Genomic DNA, 20,381 nt, shown 5'->3' with positions numbered 1-20,381 from the left:
AGGGCTTGGGAAATGTGGACCTGTTATGTTGGTAGGCAAATTGTAGGGGATCGAGCTGGGCTGGGAGTCTACAGTTGACATGGGCCATGACCAGCCTCTCGAAGCACTTCATGACTGTGGAGGTCAGAGAAACTGGGTGGTAGTCATTAAGGCACATTACATGTGCTTTCTTAGGTACTGAGATGAAGGTGATCTTCTTGAAGCAAATGGTGCCTTCAGCTTGTAGGAGGGAGAGGTTGAAGATGTCAGTAAATACCTCCACTAGTTGGTCCGCACAGAATCTAAGTGCGCAGCTGGGGACTTCGTCTGGGCCTGTTGCTTTCCTTGGGTTGACTCTGAGGAAGACCGATCTGACATCTGCAGTGTTAATGGAAGAAACAGGTGTGTCTGGGGCTGTCAGGGTAGGTGACACTGCACCACTGCCATTCTGCTCAAACCAAGCAGAGAAAACATTGAGTACATCAGGAAGGGATGTCCACTATCTTGCTCGTCTTCATTTTGTATCCCATTATGTTTTTTAGGCTTTGCCCCAGGTGACAGGTGTCCGTATGGTTGATTTGGGCCTCTTGGCATCTCTGACGGCATTGCAAAGGTCATATCTGGATTTTCTGTATAGGTCAAGACCATTCAACTTGAATGCTGCAAGCCGAGTCTTCAGTAGGGAATGGATTTCCCAGTTCATCCCGTGTCTACCTACCTGGACTGCAACAGTTTAACTCAACTCAGCAGTACAATGAAAAATCCATCAAATCTCTTCAATTGATAACAGCCTAGCTAAATTGGCAAAGTTGACAATATTCACAAAATTAGACACTAACAGTGGTTTTTGGACAAGCAATCAAGCTTTCTAACTACATTTATGATGTATTTTGGTTGCTATTGCTTCAAACAGTCTAATTTTTGGGAAGGCGTCTGTGCCTGAAATATTTCAGTGGATAAATCCCATTTACTTAAGGGAATGACAGAATGAAATGCCATGAATATTATTAAAGCACATGGGGTGCAACATTTTAAACAGATGTGAATGCACTAGAGAGAGTGCATAAGCGAAGAACAGAATGCTTCCAGGAATGAGACATCTCAGTTGAGGAAAAATTGAAGAAATTGGGACTGGTCCCCCTGGAAAGATGAAGGTTGAAAAGAGGTCTGATTGAGGTTTACAAAAATCATGAGCTGGCTGGATAGTGTAAGTAGGAGAAAACTTCCCGCTCATGAAAGAAACAAGAAAGAGGGCATTGATGCAATACAATGTGCAAACGAAGCAAGGGTGACATGAGAAAAAAAACCTTTTCTCACAGTAATTAGTTAGGGTATGGAATGCACTATTTGGAATTGTGGTGGAGGCAGATTCAATTGCAGCATTCAAGAGGGCATTAGATGATATGTGGTTAGAAAGAATGTGCAAGGGGAGATCGCAATATAAGTACCCTAGCGAACGATACTAGTTTGAACAGGTGGTATGGGTGTGATGGGCTGAATGGCCTCTTTCTGTGCTATAACAATGCTGATTCCTGAGATTTTAAAGCCATAGATGGAGCCAGATTTGACCACCAATCTGGAGGTTCCCAGCTAATACCTATTTTGTTAATCTATCACTAATGGATAAGAAATCTGCCTTCTTGGTACAAATGATAATCAAATATCACTACTTTAAGGATTTTTAAAATACTATTTTGAAAATAACTCCATTAGTATGAAGAAATTCATTCATAATTTGGGCAGAGTTCTGCCTACTCAGAAGTATGTACTGGGTGGAAAGCTGGAAACAAACATATGATGCCATACTTACTCAATAAGAAACAATCTGAGGGAGAAATGCAATGTGGAGTCTTCACTCCCTACCAATCTCAAACAACATATTCCATAGCGATTAGATTAGAAAATTATAGTAGTCCACCAGGTTTTCAATAAAATGAAATCCAGGTCCAACTTGTTTTGATTTCAAAAACAGAAATTGCTGGAAAAGCTCAGTAGGTGTGGCAGCATCTGTAGAGAGAAATCAGAGTTATCATGTTTCAGATCAAGTGACCCTTCCTCAGAACTGTTCCCCAAAAACATTGACACTGACTTCTCGCTACAGCTGCTGCCACACTTACTGAACTTTTCCAAAAATTTCTGTTTCTGATTCATAGCATCCTTAGCTGTTTTGGTGTTTCTTATGATTCCAGTCTCTTTGTGAATAGTTTAGATTTCCAAAGCCAAATAAAGGTTAAATTTTATTGCAAGCCACTGGGACCATTCAATACCAAGATGAAGGAGGTGAGTACATAGTTTTATATATGCTGGAGATCTGTTTTGGTTTCATAAAGTTCTTTTGCTTCGCTTTGGTCTGTAAAGGAAACTATACTCTGCAGCATGATATTAATAATGCATATCCACCTGCATTTGATAACCTTCATCAGTCTAAAGAGTTCCAACTATACTACAACAGCTCCTTCTGGTTATGAATTACAATCTACTGGTCTCTATGTCACTTTACAATCTTGGTGGCTGCTATCACTTAGCTTCATGAGGAGACTGTCTCTAAAAGTACATTGATAAAATTCAAATTGGTCCCTAGAAATGCTTTAAACAAAGTTCTTTGGCTGGCAAGGACTTTCTTGCTGTAAACCATCTTTAGCTTGTATCAGTTGTTCATACTTCAACTGTTTCTTTTTAAACTTTCCAGATAACGTTCTGTACTGGTTGCAGGTGTAAAGGTAATTTCCTGCAGGATGGTATGGGAGATATGGATATGATCCTTGATAAATAAGGAAATTTATGCATTCTGGAGGACTGTGTTTCAGCTACTCTAACACCACAATGCAAATGTAAAGCACAGATGTATAGTTCCAAATTATCATAGAACTGAAGGACTAATGGCCCCTAACTGTAACAGTTTTCAGCTTTGAGAAAATAAAGATATAAAAAAATTGTATAATTCCAGAGAAAAACTCCACAATAAATAAGCCACTCTCAGAACTGAGCTGAAAACTGAGCAATATAGTTTTAGAATTAAAGAATGTCAGGTGACTTGACTACAATATTTGTAAAAGTACAGTGCTTTCATACATTATATGTCGAGAAGAACTCATTTTGTGGTGTTTGAATGGCAAAGTTTTCCAAAATGAATAAAAAAACCTAGCAAAAAGGTTTGAGCTTCCAATTCACTAGTTTCGATTTAAGTCAATCCACTTGTACTACTGCTGCTAGTGGGCTAAACAGCAACATATTTGCATGGAAACATCTGTGCGAAATGGAAAAATATAAGGAATGAAGTATTTATAGCTAATAGGCATTTTATATATATATGTATGCATACTTACGTGATATATTTCAGTGAGTAAATTGATATGTGACATTGCAGAAATACATTTTCGTTTCTTTTCCTTTAATGAAGAGTTGTGAACCTGAAATTTTGACAACTTACATTGATTTGTAACTCCTGGCTCATTACAGAACATTAAAAAAAATGAAAAAAACAAAAACTGTATAACAGTATGATGCTGTCCATAACCTAAGTTACATTATTTACATTCCAAAGGACAGTGCTGATAGTTTGGAAAAAAAACAAAAACTGCATACTTAAATGAATATTGTCCCATAGCGCCAATTGTTAAATTACAGACTCAAGACAATTTTACTTAGCTAGTACTTGTGGAGGACAGACTGTATTCTTATTAACAATAATTACAGCTAAATAAAGTACGACCGAACGAAACTGTTTCCAATCTAAGCTTTACTGTAAAGAATCCAAAACAATAAACATATAATTTTATGTCCTAATTGATTAAGGAACAGGCTTAGATGGTGATATTTTCTACAATAGAGAAATCCTAAGTGTGGTTTTGCATCTGTGATCTACAGTACTTAAATCATTTCCAAATCACAGCACCCCTGGCTTGACACAGGTAATTTATATCATCACAGGCCTAAATACAGCTGAAAAAGGTTCTTCCATTAGCAGAATTTCTTGCTTTATAATATATTTTACAGAAACAACTAGCTCATAGGTACACACCTCCATTGTCTGAAGGCCATTAAACACAACTGATGGAAAATGAGTTTATTTGTTTCTTACAATTCATTGTCTTTGAAAAGCCAAGCACCTGAATCAGTACTAACAGTGGAAGATATACAGGTTTGAAAACACAGGTGCAGCCCATGTCTCTCATCCAACAGCATTTTAAAGAGGAGGATTTTTTGGAACAGATTTTTTTTGTACATACAGGGATCATACTTACACAGGATGAATCATTTTCAGTTTGTTTTACAAGCAACTGACTCTAAGCCAATTACAAACGTGAAGTAACTGAGATGAAGGGGCAAGCTGTTCAGTTATTAGGATACTGACTGCTGTAGTGCACTTTTATAAAAAGAAAATCTATTCTTCAATCAACTTCCCCATTCCCTCAGCAGCTTGTGAATTTCCACTGTTTTACAATACCATGATCTGAAGTTGCAGTAGTTATTGCGTAAGCATTATCCTATACATTTTCTTCAATAAATTTCCACCAGTGTTCAGAAAAAGAAGTTGCCTGAAACTATAGCTTAGCCGTATTTTACAGCCTTAATTCATTGGCAATTTTGGAAGCGATATTTTTAAAAGCTATAGATGTTCCTGATATTCGCTTAAAACGAACTCCATTAAGTGAAAGTCTTGGCAGTTTGCAGACCTCCATCTCCCATTGTACAAGGTTTTCTGCATGACCATCGCCATGGACACAGAAGAGCAAGAAACGCTCACGCTGTTCGTAATCACAATTGTTTGCATCAAGAACTTTTCGGATCTCCCTCATCATGTCATTAGGATCCATGGAGCTGGTTGTTTTCATACTCCAGGTAAACCGGAGTGAACGGGGCTTTGCTTCTTTGATTTCGTCTTTTTGATCCCCAGATACATTGCGACTGCAGAAAACAAAAAAATTGAGCAGCCAAGTATTAGAACATGGAACCACACAGTGCTGCTTTTATTTTTAATCCTCCAGTTTATAAATATATGCAACCTGCCAACAAGCTTGCAATCTCTTAAAATAAGCATAAACTTTATTTTAACATGGAAATAAAATTTTAATTATGCGTTATTAACTTAGCATAATTTACAGTGTTACCTTTGGGTTGCTGCATTTTTACTGCAAAATGATTTTAGATAGGTAATAATATCAAAGTAGTAATATATCCTGGAGTAAGAATAGTAATATACCCTGGAGTAAGTGACCTGAGCATGCAAAAGCTAAATGGCACGAGCCTAACTCAGGAGTCAACTCACACTGCTAGTGTTATGTGCTGGAATGTTAAACTCCAGTACGATGCAACGCTAATTTAAATACAAGATGAATTGCTGCAAACACGGGAATTTTATCAAACTTAGCATGGCATGATTTTCCGGGAAAAGTGAATGTTGTTTATATATCCTAACATTAAAATGTGAAGAAATGAATTCAGTAGAAACACTCAGACATGTAGTTGTCTCTGCAGGATTGCAGTGTAGCAAAGTGCAACAAACTGCACACTTCAATTTGCAGGTGCCCGTCTTGGTTTTACATCACCAGTACATCACCAACGTTAAATATAAATTTTAATGTAAAGTCTTGGATTTTGTATAAAAATAAATGGAACACAACTCCACATCAATTGACCTGTAATATCTAACTGCCAACAACTAATCTTTTCAAACAATTAACATTTTAGCCCTTTTATATAAACGTTTTAAAAGCAAAAAATGATGTTAGTCTGTTGCTCAGTTGATTAATCTACCGTACCCGTAAGTTGGAACTATGTTCAGAGCCACAGGTAAAACTTATTCAAACAAAAACAAGCAAGTTAGATGTAGCGAAAGTTACATTAGTAAGATTCAAATAGCAGTAAAATAAGGGTTTTTTTAAAAAAAAGACAATTTAAGTTCCAAAATAATATTTTAATAAGCTAACTATCCAATATGCACAGAAACCCATAAAGACCTTATAACTTCTCCAAACCCAATGGCTGAGAAAGTCACAGAAATGTCAATTTTCATTATAGGGATTCACCCCCTACTTACCAATCATCATAAGAATGATACAAGAATGAGAATGGCATAAGAATGGTATCATAGCCAAGTGTGTTGAGGTCAGGAACAAGAAAGGAGCAACCACTTTGCTGGGAATTTTTTTTTTTTACAGACCCCCTAATAGTTGTAGAGAAGTAGAGGAGCGGATTGAGAGGCAGATACTGGAAAGGTGCAGAAGTCACAGGGTTGTAGTCATGGGTGACTTCAACTTTCCAAATATGGATTGGAAACATTTTAGTTGTAATAGTTTAGATGGAGCAGATTTTGTCCGGTGCGTTCAGGAAGGATTCCTGACACAGTATGTAGATAGACCAACATGAGGAGAGGCCAATTTGGATTTGGTGCTTGGCAACGAACCAGGCCAAGTGTTAGACCTGTTGGGAGGAGAGTATTTGGGCGGTAGTGATCATAACTGTGTTTCTTTCACGATAGTCATGGATAAGGAAAGGTACATATGGCAGGGTAAAGTTTACAACTGGGGCAAGGATAATTACAGTTCAGTGAGTCAAGAACTGGGTAACATAAACTGGAAATAGATGCTGTCAAGGAAGAGCACCACAGAAATGTGGAGATTTTTTAGAGAATGCATACTGCATGTGCTCGATATGTTTGTCTGTAGCAGGCAGAGAAGATGCAGTTGAATGAGGGAGCCATGGTTCTTGAGAGAGGTCGACTGACTGGTTGGAGGAAGGAGGAGGCTTAAGTAAGGTTTAGGAAAAGAGGAACGGAAAAGGCTCTAGAGGGATACAAGTTAGCCTGGAAGGAACTGAAGAAAGGACTTAGGAGAGCTATAAGGGGGCATGAGAAAACCTTGGCTGATAGGATCAAGGAAAACTCCAAGGCTTTTCACATACACGTGAGGAATAAGAGAATGACCAGAGAAAGTGTAGGGCCGATCAACAATTGTAAAGGGAATTTGTGCACAGAGCCTAAAGAGATAGGAGACGTCCTTAATGAATACTTTCCTTCAGTATTCACATTTGAGAGGGACCTAGCTATAGAGGATGTAGTTGTGAAACAGGCAGGTAAGTCAGAGGAAGTTGATATTAGTAAAGAACTTGTGCTAGGAATTCTGAGGAAGTTGAAGATAGATAAGTCCCCGGGGCCTGATGGGATTTATCCAAGAATTCTATGGGATGTGAGGGACAAGATCGCAGGGCCGTTGGCGGTGATCTTTTCGTCCTCACTGTCTGCAGGTATAGTGCCAGAAGATTGGGAAGAGGCAAACGTTCAAAAAAAAAGGGAACAGAGATAACCCCGGATATTACAAGCCAGTTAGGCTTACGTCAGTGGTGGGCAAATTATTGGAAAGGGCTTTGAGAGACAGGATTTACGATCACCTGGAAAGGCACAGTTTGATTTGTGATAGTCAGCATGGATTTGTGAGGGGTAGATCATGCCTCACAAACCTTACTGAATTCTTTGAAGAGGTGACCAAACGTGGATGAAGGTGGAGGCGTGGATGTGGTATACATGGATTAAAGTAAGGCATTTGAGAAGGTTCCCCATGGTAGGCCCATGCAGAAGGTAAAGAGGCATGGGACAGGGGGAAATGTGGCAGATTGGATTCAGAATTGGCTGACTCTTAGACAAAGGGTGGTAGTGGATGGAAAATATTCAACATGGTGTTCAGTTACGAGTGGTGTACCACAAGGAAATGTTCTGGGTCCTCTTCTATTTGTGATTATTGTAAATAATTTGGATGCAGGAGTGGAAGGGTGGATTAGCAAGTTCGCAGATGATATGAAGGTAGGTCATGCTGTGGTCAGTGCGGAGGGCTGTTCTAGGTTACAAAGGGCCATTGATAGAATGTAGAGGTGGGCTGAGAAGTGGCAGATGGAGTTTAACCCTGAAAAGTATGAGGTGATTCATTTTGGAAGGACAAACTTGAAAGCAGAATACAGGGTTAACAGAAAGATTCTTGGCAGTGTGGAGGAGCAGAGGCATCTTGGGGTTCATGTTCACAGTTCCCTGAGAGCTGCCACCCAGGTGGATAGGGTTGTTAAGAAGGCATATAGTGTGTGAGCTTTCATTAATACAGGGATTGAGTTCAAGAACCATCAAGTTGCGGTCCAGCTTTACAAAAGTCTGGTTCGGCCACATCTGGAGTGTTGTGTCCAGTTCTGGTCACCTCATTACAGGAAAGATGTGGAAGCGTTAGAATGTTGCCTGGAACGGAGGCAAGGTCTTACGAAGGTTGAGAGAGCTAGGGCTTTTCTCTTTAGAACGACGAAGGATGAGAGGTGACTTGATAGAAGTGTACAAAATGATCAGAGGTATAGATAGAGTAGACAGCCAGAGACTTTTTCCTAGGGTGGAGGGAGCTTTTACAAGGGAACATAGTTTTAAAGTGAAGGGAGGCAGATATCGGGGAGACGTCGGAGGTAGGTTCATTACTCAGAGAGTGGTACTCATTAGGGACATTTAAGAGGCTATTAGGCATATGGATGGTAGTATAACGTAGCGGTGGAGGTTAGACAGGCCTTAGGTTTAGGGTAAAAGTTCAGCAACATCATGGGTCGAAGGGCCTGTACTGTTCTATGTTCCAAATTTAACAAGCTAAAATTGTGTACCTTTTTGGAAGGGCACAGGTGGCTTCCTATTGTTCGTCTAGCTTACTCAAGCCTTACACAGGGTTTCAGTTTGTAGAATTAAATGGAACTGTGGTGAAGTGCTCTAGACGGCACATCCACTTTTCTAGATGCTGTTGAAAATCTAGGTTTGTTAGTCGCCTGCTAGCACTGCAATGGAGCAAGGCCTGGCCAGCCTGACTCAGGTATTGAGTATTAGGTATGTGCAGAGAAGATTAACTTGGTTCCAGTCTCCTATTGCCAGTCAAGTCCTCACTTCAAACTTCTCATTATCGCTCGAGAAGGATTGCTGGTTCGTGATCAGACAAATGAAAATCATAGGTTTGAGCCCATGGAAGGTAAACAAGTACTACAAATTGTTCCCAAGCAGCAGTGATCAACACAGCTCAGTATTTTGAGTCCACAGCAAGCATGTGTACAACTAACTGGGGTATCACAATTGCTTGCTGCTTTTCTGAAATCTAATTAGGGTATGCATGAAATTCTGGATATATGACTATGTTTAGGTCAAACTATGAAGCAGCTAATGATCAATCTCCAATTTCTTCCTGAACTATTTAGGAGTGACATGGTGGTTGAGTAGTTAGCACTGCATCTCACAATGCCAGGAACCCAGGTTCAATTCCAGCTTCAGGTGACTGTATGAAGTTTGCATGGTCTCTCCTTGTGTGTGGGGGTTTCCGTCAGGTGTTCTGATTTCATCCCAAAGTCCAAAGATGTGCAGGTTAGGTGGATTGGCCATGCTGAAATTGTCCACAGTACTCAGACAGGTGTAGGTTAGGTGGATTAGCCATGGATAGATGTGGGGTTATGGGGTATGCTGGCGGGCTGGGTCTGTGTGGGATGCTTGGAAGGGCATCAGTGCAGACTCAATGAGCTGTGGGGATTCTATGATCTTATTTAATTAAACACTCATATCTGTTGAACAGAAGGACCTATTGTAATATTTGAACAGATAGCGTGATGTTCACAGTAGGCAAATCCTATGTCACTTACCAAAAGATTATTTTCAATAACCTAATTTAGGTCTACGTGATTACTGTGTTGGCTGCACCTATCATGCAGTTATCTCATCTCATGCTTGTTTTTCACAGAAAATTTAATTCACTTTGTGTAAAAGGACTTTACAATATTTATTGTGGGAGTGCTTGTTCTTTCCTGATTTAAAAAAAGCTTATGCATAAGTTCATTGTAAAATAATCAGCATCAGGATGAAGGATTTTAAAATGAAAGACTTTCAATATTTGGATGCCTATATTAGAGTCACAGAGTAATACAGCATGGAAACAGGCCCTTTGGCCAAAACTGCTCCACGTAGACCATGGTGACCACTCAGCTGGTTCCAACTGCCAGCATTTGGTCCATATCCTTCTAAACCCTTCCCATCAATGTACCTATCCAAATGTTTTTAAAATGGTGCTATTGTACCTGCCTCAACCACTTTCTCTGGCAGCCCATTCCATACACTCCACTCTCCGCATGAAAAAGTTTCCCCTCAGGTCTCTCACTTTAAACTTACACCCTCCGGTTTTTAATTTCCCATCCCAGGTAAAAAGACCATATGGATTCATCCAATCTATGCTCCTCATGATTTTATACACGCCCAAGGAATATCCTGGCCAATCGCTCCCTGTAATTCAGGCCTATTAGTCCTGGCAACATCCTCATAATCTTCTTTGCACACTTTCCAATTTAACCATGCGTTGAATGTAACAGGGTGACCATAACTGTACACAATACTCCAACTGTGGCCTTACCAACGACTTATACGTCCCAACTCCTATATTCAATGCCTCGACCGACGAAGGCCAGCATGCTAAATGCGTTCTTCACTACCCTGACCATCTGAGACGCTGCTTTCAGTGAACTACGTACTGGTACTCCTAGTTCCCTCTGATCCACCATACTCCTCAAGACCTCAGAAATAGTAAGAACTGCAGAGCTGGATTCAGAAATAACACAGTGTGGAGCTGGAGGAGCAGAACAGGCCAGGGAGTATCGAATGAATAGGAAAGCTGATGTTTCGGGTCAGGATCCTTCTTCAGAAAATTTTCTGAAGGGTCCCGACTCGAAATTTCAGCTTTCCTGTTCCTCTGATGCTGCCTGGCCTGCTATGTTTCTCCAGCTCCACACTGTGTTAACCCCTTAAGACCTTACCATTTACTGTGCAAGTCCGACCTTGGTTTGGCTTTCCAAATGCAACACCTCACACTTATCTGCATTAAATTGCATTTGCCAATCCTCAGCCTACTCCCCCAACTGATCAAGATCTCTCTGTAATTTTTGATAATCTTCCTCACTATCAATGATACTTCCTAATTTTGTATCAATGGCAAACTTATTAATCATGCCTTGTACATCCACATCTGGATCATTCATGTAAATAACAAATAACAAAGGTCCCCTGTGGTACACCACTAGTTACAGGTCTGTAGTCCAAGAAACAACCTTCTACCATCACCCTCTACTTTCTACCATCAAACAATTTTGAATCCAATTAACAGTTCTCCCTGGATCCCATGCAACCTAACATTCATGGCTAGCTTGCCATGCAGGACCTTGACAAAGGTCTTACTAAAGTCCGTATAGACAACATCCACTGTCCTACCCTCATCTATCCTCTTGGAGGAGGAAAACTCTAAAAGATTTGTCAGACATGACCTCCCACACACAAATCCATGCTGACTATCCCTAATGAGACCTTGACTGTCCAAATGTTGGTTGATCCTGTCCCTCAGTATTCTGTCCAATAGCTTGCCTACCACTGATGTCAGGCTGACTGGCCTGTGGTTCCCTGGCTTGTCTTTGCTTCCTTTCTTAAACAATGGATTTACAGCCACCCTCCAAAATTTCCAAACTTCAGCAGTGGCTAAAGATGAAGCAAAAATATCTGCAAGGGTCACTGCAATTTCTTCCCTAGCACCCACAACATCCGAGGATGTACTTGTTCAGGCCCAGGGGATCTATTCATCTTAATGTAATCTAAGGCTCGTTATTTCCTTTGCATCCATGATTCTGTCCTCAGTAAACACTGAATAGAAATACTCATTTAAAACCTCCCCCAACTTCTGTGACACATAGACCACCATGCTGATCTTAAAGGGGACTTACCCTCTCCCAGGACACCCTTTTACTCTTAAAATAGCTATAGAATCTCTTGGGATTTTCTTTAAACTTATCTGCTAGATACATCTCATACTCTCTTTTTGCTGTTCTGATTTCCCTCTTAATTGTGCTTCTACACTTTTTATAGTCGTCTAGGGGTTGACTTGAGCCCAATAGCTTAAACCCGATTTTTGCCTTCTTCTATTTCCTGACCAGAGCCTCAATATCCCTCATCAAGCAGGGATCCCTAAACCTGCCAGCTTCTCCCTTCACCCTAACAAGGACACACAGTCCCTGGACTCTTGATATCACACTTTTAAAAGCCTCCCATTTTTCAGTTGTTCCTCTTCCTTTAAACAAACTCATCCAATCAATCAATGCTAGATCTTGCCTAATGCCCCCAAAATTGCCCTGCTTCAGTTTAGCATCTTAACCTGTGGACCTGTTCCATCTTTTCTTTAAGTGCATTAAACTGAGAGAATTACGGTCACTAGACCTAAAATGCTCTCCAGCTGACCTTTGGTCACCTGCCCGATCTTGTTTCCTAAGAGGAGGTCCAGTGTTGCATCCACCTGAGTACGGCGCTCTACATATTTGATTTAGGAAACTTTCTTGGACACAGCTTGTCGGTATCTTACATTGCCTGGTATAGCATGTGTTAGCTGTACAATACTGCTCCCCTTTCACAGTTTAAATACAAGTTTTTAAAACTTCATCCCCATCAGCATGATTTCTCTTTGAATAGATTGGCCCAGGGGGCCTCTGGAATTGGCTAATTTGATTTAGGACCCTGATAGCAAAGGGATAGAAGATGACTTTCATCCAATCAAACTAAAGTGAATTCAAATCTTGGGCTTAAGTGCTAAAAGGGACTCAAACTTATTAAGTAAATTATCCTAGGTTAACAATGACAAAATATTTAAAACCTACAAAGAGATTTTATTCTTCAACTTGCAGAACTGTAATACAATGTGAAAACCTCTGTTGTTATTCTTACGACACCGCACGTTGCCACGAATTAAATATCAGCCAAAATTTCAACTTTATCAAAAGAAGATCAACATCTGCTGAAATAAGTTAACAAAGTGTGAAGCTGGATGAACACAGCATCTCAGGAGCACAAAAACTGACGTTTCAGGCCTAGACCCTTCATCATCTGCTTAAATTGTGTTTTCCAGGAATTAGACTACAAACATTTTTGGCAGCGCAATATTTGGGTGCACTGACATAAACTTACTAAACATACATGCATTCTCACCTTGAGCCCTCAAATCTCCCGTTTCTCTCAGGTTCAGTTGGGACCCTCAATGAAAGCAATCCGAAAGCACAAGGAATTAAAGAAAGAAGAAAATTCTTAAGCTTGTGTCACACACAAATCTGTTACACACAAGGACTAACCAAAGTATCACATACGTGACGCAGACAAAAACATGCATTTTCTTACGACTGGCAGAATATTTTATCTAATCACACTTCTATCATGAAATCTTCTGCAAAAGTAGTCATCTTGTGATTTATTTATGATACTTTAATGCAGCAGAGGCCAATTACAAGAACAGAAACCTCCTGAATTGTTTTCTATAAACATTACTTGGTGTGATTTGAAGAAGTAGTAATCATGTCTGTGTTTTGCAGGGAAGATGGAATAAAGTAAACACAAAATTAATGGGACTACTGGCCCAAAACATTTGGACAGTAATTCCTTGCCTAATGTTCTTGTTCCATTTCTGCCAAACGCAATGTTAAATGAAATTCTAAACGAATCAGATTTTCCCATTTGAACCAATGTAAAACCTGTACTTAGGTATTACTTAATCTTTCCTGTCAGAAGAAAGCGCATTAAGATATTATATTGCTTTTAAGTTGAAGGAATATACATTTTTAAGTTTCTATTATTACAAATGAAATAATGTTTAAAATAATATAAATTTAGAAATATAGACAAAACATGCTAATCTTTTCTATAGAAACAAATCCTGCTGGCCATCTCTCCCTTCTTCCTAATGCTCTTGTTTGCTGCACGTCCGCCAGCATCCCTTGTCTCTCCTACTCACCACCTCCCTCTCCTGTACCTGTGTTATGAATAAGGCCTCGAGACAGGGACAGTGAGCGGAGCAATTATGTACATCAGGGAGGAAAAGCAATGAGCAGGAGAGGTGGTGAGCAAGATTGTCAGTGAGCAAAAGGAGCAATGAACAGGAGAGGTGGGAATTGGGAGGGCTGTGGTCTTAGTACAGGTTCAGAAATGGAGGGAATTCCAGAAGTGGGAAAACAAGTTACCAATGATGCGGCATCGGGGTAAGGGGGCGTGTGTGTGTGTCTGTTTGTGTGTGACTGTGAGTGTGACTGTGAGTGAGTGAGTGTGAGAGAGAGAGAGAGAGAGAGAGAGAGAGAGAGAGAGAGAGAGGGAGGGAGGGAGAGGGAGACAACAGCCACGTTTCTAGTTCAGGAAATGATGAATTTTGCAGCTGGAGTGAGAAAAAAAAAAGTTATAGAGATGACCAAAGGCAACATTATGTACACAAAACCAAAGATGTGGATTCGAGATTTGAGTTTATGGCATTGGGAAGCTCAGAATCAATTCGGGGCAGGGAATATAGTTAAGATTACTTGGTGTTTACAATGGAAGAAAGTGAACCACCAAAGTGGTCATGAGAATTCTGGATTAGCCAAAGACTGAATTTTACTTCTTGCATCTGTTGAAAAAGTAACTTATCTTAATAGATTTCTTGTCAACTTAGGCTCGCAGAAACATTGCATTGGCTTAGTGTATAACTTAGAAGTTGGTGTATCAAAAATAACACACAGTTATATAGCTTCCAATCATACATACATCACTGCAGATAAATAATCTGTAAAATTCAAAACTACAAAATAATGAGAAGTTTACTTAAGGTGAGCAACAGCAGAGTGCAAAGGAATATAAGAGAAGACAAAAACACAACACAAATTTGGCAGTTCTAATTAAAGTTTATAACTCATTCAAAACACTGATCGTTCAGGAACTAATTTTCTCTAAAAAGCCATAGATTTCAACGTAATGCACCAGTCACATGGTGCTTCATTTCCAAAGTCTCCTCTTGAAAAATAAGCATGGATAAAAATGAATCAATACATGCTGGTTCCAAAACAAACTAATAAATCTTTGCTATTTGGATTTCAGTGGTTTTAACATAGGAATAACGAAAGAAATAAAATTCACCCAATGTCACTCAGATAATCCTTTCTGGAAACCAAAACAACACACGCTGGGAACTAGACAATCATGGCAGATTTGTTACATTTGCTAATTTACAACTGACATGTTTAAAATTTGATTTGCCACAGCAATGAAAAAGTTGCTGTAAACCAATTGCCTGATCTTCATGGTAATTAATTTAAAAAATTCATCAGATTCAATTAAATAATCTGTGATTCAATGTATTATCCCAAATCCTCTCCATTCAACACAATGCTGAAATGAAAGCCCTGTTTTCAACATCTAACATCACAATTATTCTTAACATTAAATAGATCCAGCTGCCAAAGTCAAATACAAAAATCCTCAAATTTTAGAAGTTTAATAACTTGATCTAATTGTGCATTTGGCTTTTTTTTATTGTTTATACTTACCTCAGAATTTAATAAGATCATAGTGTAAGCAGTACACTTCTTGGAAAATTAGTTCAAATTTAATTAGTATTAAATAATACACTACCAATACAAAAACTTACAGACATCTAGTGGCCCAAGAGTAATATACAATCAAATCATTGAATAGGCCAATTAGATGCCTGCATGCACTGAAATTCCTCTTAAAAATGACAAAATGCTTACTTTATCCGTGAAATCAACAAGGTAAGATAAAATTACACATTTCAAAGCCTTTGCCACTGAAATTCAGTGAGCAAATTTACACAAAAAAATGAGGATCTCCCCCAGCTATTATGAGAAGATATTACAAGCCTTGCTCTTTGTACCATCATCAGCATAATTTATCAGTAACTGAACAAACAAAACTTTGCAATGGAGGTTGAGATAGAACTTCCTAACAAGCAGCTCCAGTAATCCAAATTTTAATTTGCTACATATGATGATGGAAGAAGAAAAGGATCATTTGATTTTAAAGCGATATGGATTAATATTATAGTGTGAAATTTCTGAAGTGTAATTTGACTTTTAGTTTTAACCTGAATGCTTTATGTTCATTCACACACATTTTCAACAGGCTTAAATGAATACTCTTTGTCAAATGATCTTTTGAGGCAAGTTAAACTAAATACTAGGTTTCCCAAATAGTTCAACTATGCATGTTAATATTTTTAACAAAGGATACACTGTAGTCAGTGCACAGGCTCATAGGTAAAAATGCCTGGTTTGCTGATATTCCCATAACCTCAATAAATCTGCACTGTAGCTTAATATTAGATTTAAAAGCCAAAACTAATATGAGAAAAAAAGATATCGTTAACAATTTCAGGATATCCTATATATTCAGCTGATCTGAAATAGTTCATTCAGTGATAAGATTTCTATGTACCTCACAATCATTTCTTATTTCACATATGCAAGTTACTGAAAAACACAATGGAATAGTCACCAATATAACACTGGAAAATAGGAAATCTGAATAATAACAGAAAACAAAACTGAAATGAGTCATAAAGGCTGAAGCTCCTGTACAGTTTCTAGATGTACACAGCTAACTGTTTTAGGTGCAAAATTGTTGCTTAATTCTGAGCTGACAATTTTCAAAACGGTTGATATGTTTTAGTGTAACAAAAGAAACACATTGATTTTTCCTTCCAAAACAGATAGTAAAGATCAGATTCCCTCCCACTGTGTGCATGTTAGAATTGCTCTTTTACAAAGAAACTAAAAGTACAGACTCCTTAAATAAACATATAAAATTCACTGTTTTCAGAAAGGTTTCTTTAATAATTAGAGAGTCACAGAGATGTACAGCATGGAAACTGACCCTTTGGTCTAACTTGTCCATGCCAATCAGATATCCTAAATAAATCTAGTTCCATTTGCCAGCATTTGGCCCGTATCCCTCTAAACCCTTCCTATTCACATATCCATCTAGATGCCTTTTAAATGTTGTGATTGTACCAGCCTCCACCACTTCTTTTGGCAGCTCATTCCATACATGCACCATCCTCCATGTGAAAATGGGTCCCTTTAAGTCTTTCCACTCTCACCTTAAACCTATGCCCTCTAGTTTTAGACGGTCCACCTTGGGGAGAAGACCTAGTCTATGTATCTTAACATGGTTCTCATGATTTTATAAACTTCTATAAGCCTCCAGTGCCCCAGGGAAATAGACCCAGCCTATTCAGCCTTCCCTTTTAGCTCAAACCCTCCAACACCGGCAACATCCTTGTAAATCTTTTCATGTAAACCCTTTCAAATTTCACAACATCCTTCGTAAAGGAGGGAGGCCAGAACTGGATGAAGTTTGCCAAATGTGGCCTAACCAACGTCCAGTACAGCTGCAACATGACCTCAATGAATTCCTTCTTCCGTATCTTATCTACCATTAAAAAAAAATTATTACTTAATTCCCCTGAACTTACAATTAACAGCCTAACACATGCATCTCCCTTTAATCTACATTCAGGACTAATGGTCTTCAAAATGTGCTAACAAGCAACATGTTGAAAGTTACATGGCTTCTCAACTGAGAAACATTCAGTTCATCTTAAAGTGGTATATATCAACCAAGGAGAATGCCAGCTCTTAAAAACAAACCAAGGCTTTCAAATGCAAATGTTCTGATTATGTATTAAGTCTAGCTGTTATCATATTCTAAAGGCATGAATTTCTTAGCACTATCCAAAACATTTCCACATAAATTACAGTGTCTAAGGTACTGATCTTTGACTTATTATTATATTTATTTTAATAGACAGTGGATAAGTCCTTTGGATCTGAGATCTGGAAGAAAAGAGGAATTCTAAACGTAAAAAGAGTAAGGAAAGAATTTCAGAAATAAATGTCAAGAGGAGGAAAGATTTAGAGGCTGAAGACTTACTAACAGTCTTTGATCCTTGTGGAGGAGTATTTGCGGGCACTGATTTGTTCGAAGTCTGCCGTTTTGATGGGTCAATAGTGACCCTGAGAAGAGGAAAAATGTTGGAGAATTAAACTGTACATATAGATCAATCTACATATAGTCTGACATATGTTAGCACATTATGTGCTGATGGTCCCACTTTGTTACCTATAGCTGAAGCAACTTAGAACAAATTTAGAATAAATTTAACTCAACTTCCTCATCACTGACCAAAGATGAACACAACTACATAACTGCATTCTACCTCAGTAGCATCAAACTGCTCATAATAACAGTATAACTGCAACACTGTGAATCTTAGGATAAATTCTGGGGAGGCATGAAACGCATCATACATATATCTATGTAGGTGCATATTTGTTTATATACAGAACATACATGATATAAAGAACATGGTGAGACGGCATGTGCATAAGTCATTAAAGGCGGTGAAACAGATGGAGAATGCGGTTAATAAAGCATAATGTATTCAAGGATTCATTTATAGTGGCATTGCATAAATGGGATGCTGAACGTGTATCAGATAGTTATACCACAGGTAAACTAGTGTCCAGTTCTGGGTGCCAACTTTAGGAAGGATGTGAAATTTGCAAAGAGTGTGAAAGGTTTACAAAAATGGTTCCAAGGATGAGAAACTTCTGCTATGAAGATAGATTGGAAAAGTTGACACTGTTTCCTTGGAGAGGAGGAGGCTAATGGGTAATTAGGTTGAAATTTGCTTGGTCCTGAGAGGTCTGGACCGTGTAGACCACCACAAACTGTTCCTGGCTGTAAGCAAATCAAGTGTGACATAATAGTGTTACAATGATTTGCATAAGAAGTTATTGCAATGTGAGAAGAAACTTTATCACACAGTGGCCAGCTTGGATCTGGAATGTAATGTTTGGTAATGTAGTGGAGGCAGATTCAATCGAGCCATTCAAGGCGGCAATAGTTGATTATTTAAAATACAATCAATAGGCAGGATTACAGGACAAGGGTGGCAAACTGACACAGTCGTTATGCTCATTTGGAATGTTGATGCAGACATGATGGGCTGTATTGTAACAATTCTATTATTTTGAATAAAGTGACTGTCAAGCACTGAATGATGATACAGTTTTTATCATCCTTACAGAAAAGTTCAAAATTTTGCAGACTGTTACTACTTTCCAATTCATTTCTATTTCACACTCAGAACCTACTATCTCTCTGCCTCATTTTCATTTCAAATAGTTGAAATTCAATGGGTACCACCAAAATACAGATTAACTAGTCAGTGATTTTATTGTTGTTTATGGGATAGTGTTGTGAGAGAATGGCCTACTACATTCAAAATAATAAGGCTGTGAAATATTTTGGAGCATCCTGAGGACATGAAAAGTATTATATAAATACAGGTTCATTCCTTTTCCTTCTTTGTGGAAGACACTGATTGATTGATTTAAAAGAAACAAATACTTGATACGTGGGCACTGCTAATAAGGTCAGCATTTACTGCCCATTCTTACTTGTCTCGAGAAGACAGCAATTGAATTCTTTAGTACTTTGACATAATGGAGTTGAATGCTAGTCTACTTCAGAAGGCAACCAAGTTTGTATGGAATTGAATTTAAATACAGGTCAGAATGGATAAGTATGGCACGTATTCCTAATGGACACTGATGAAACAGTGGATTTTGTGAAAATGTGACTAATACTTTGACTAATACAAGCCATTTCCACCATTTTCAAAATATATGAATTCATGTTCACAAACTGCCCTGATGGAATTGGAACACATTGTCATGATTGCTCGTCAAAAACAGCAGTGTGATCAATGTTGGAATGCAGGGCTTTCTATGAATTACATTAATGAGTTTTATCAGCAACAATCCTTCCCACTTTAGTACTTTGTTAAATCAGTAACAGCATCTAACTTTTTTTTTGTTATTGGAGGGTGTGGGAGGGTGGTGGTTCTTGGCATAATGATGTAGGCTTTCAATTCTAATCAGTGTAATAACAGTGAATGAAATAATTTACAGACGGGTATGAAATATTTGTCATCAAAACTGAATGATGGACACAACTGCAATATTTCAAAAGAGAAGATCATTCAGATTTGAATATTTATTGCTGGTTCAAAGTTATTAAAAACAAGACAGATATTGTATTTTAGAAACATTAAAAATTGATTGCATATAATTTTTCATACATTGTATGTGATAATTTCTTTCAAGATGCCATGCCTTAGGTTGACATAGAATTTATGAACCAGGATTGCTTTTTCAAAGCAGAAAGGGATGCCTAGGTGAATTTTTTTAAACAAACTATACATTGTAACAATTTAACAGATCTGATTTTTGGGGGGCTGTGGTGAGGGAAGTAGTGAGAAAAGAATCACATGCTCCAAGTGAAAGATAAATACCCTAGAAAAAGCAGGTATTTCCTATTTGTGTACTGTGTGACGTAACCAGATATAGCATTGACCCCCTCTTTAAAATATGCTAACTACAGACCTTACGTCCATTCCAAAATATCACATTCTACTGTACCAGTTTCATTCTTTCTATTTTATATACCAGCTATTCTGGGTCAAGAGTGAAATTATGAGTAGTGTGGGCAACAGGGTATAACAGAC

General features: G+C 38.5%; 1 protein-coding gene across 19 annotated transcripts in view; it reads right to left on the bottom strand.

Moving 5' to 3' along the window:
• Positions 1–3,349: 3,349 nt before the first annotated feature.
• Positions 3,350–20,381, bottom strand: part of mark3a (MAP/microtubule affinity-regulating kinase 3a) — a 189,710-nt gene continuing 172,678 nt past the window's right edge. For 7 of the 19 annotated variants that reach the window (XM_048537578.2, XM_048537573.2, XM_048537572.2 and 4 more), the window contains 2 exons: positions 12,983–13,027; positions 3,350–4,887 (listed from right to left, as the gene is read on the bottom strand). In XM_048537578.2, the coding sequence (XP_048393535.1) occupies positions 4,542–4,887; positions 12,983–13,027 (391 nt within the window). In that variant the 3' untranslated portion in view covers positions 3,350–4,541. Of the gene's footprint in view, positions 4,888–12,982; positions 13,028–17,736; positions 17,824–20,381 lie in introns of those variants that run through there. The other 12 variants (XM_048537579.2, XM_048537582.2, XM_059649119.1 and 9 more) reach the window with 5 other exon arrangements.

This window comes from Stegostoma tigrinum, chromosome 10, assembly GCF_030684315.1.
Source record: "Stegostoma tigrinum isolate sSteTig4 chromosome 10, sSteTig4.hap1, whole genome shotgun sequence".
Lineage (NCBI taxonomy): Eukaryota > Metazoa > Chordata > Chondrichthyes > Orectolobiformes > Stegostomatidae > Stegostoma > Stegostoma tigrinum.
The sequence above is the reverse complement of the archived record's forward strand: the minus strand, read 5'-3'. Positions and strand labels throughout refer to the sequence as shown.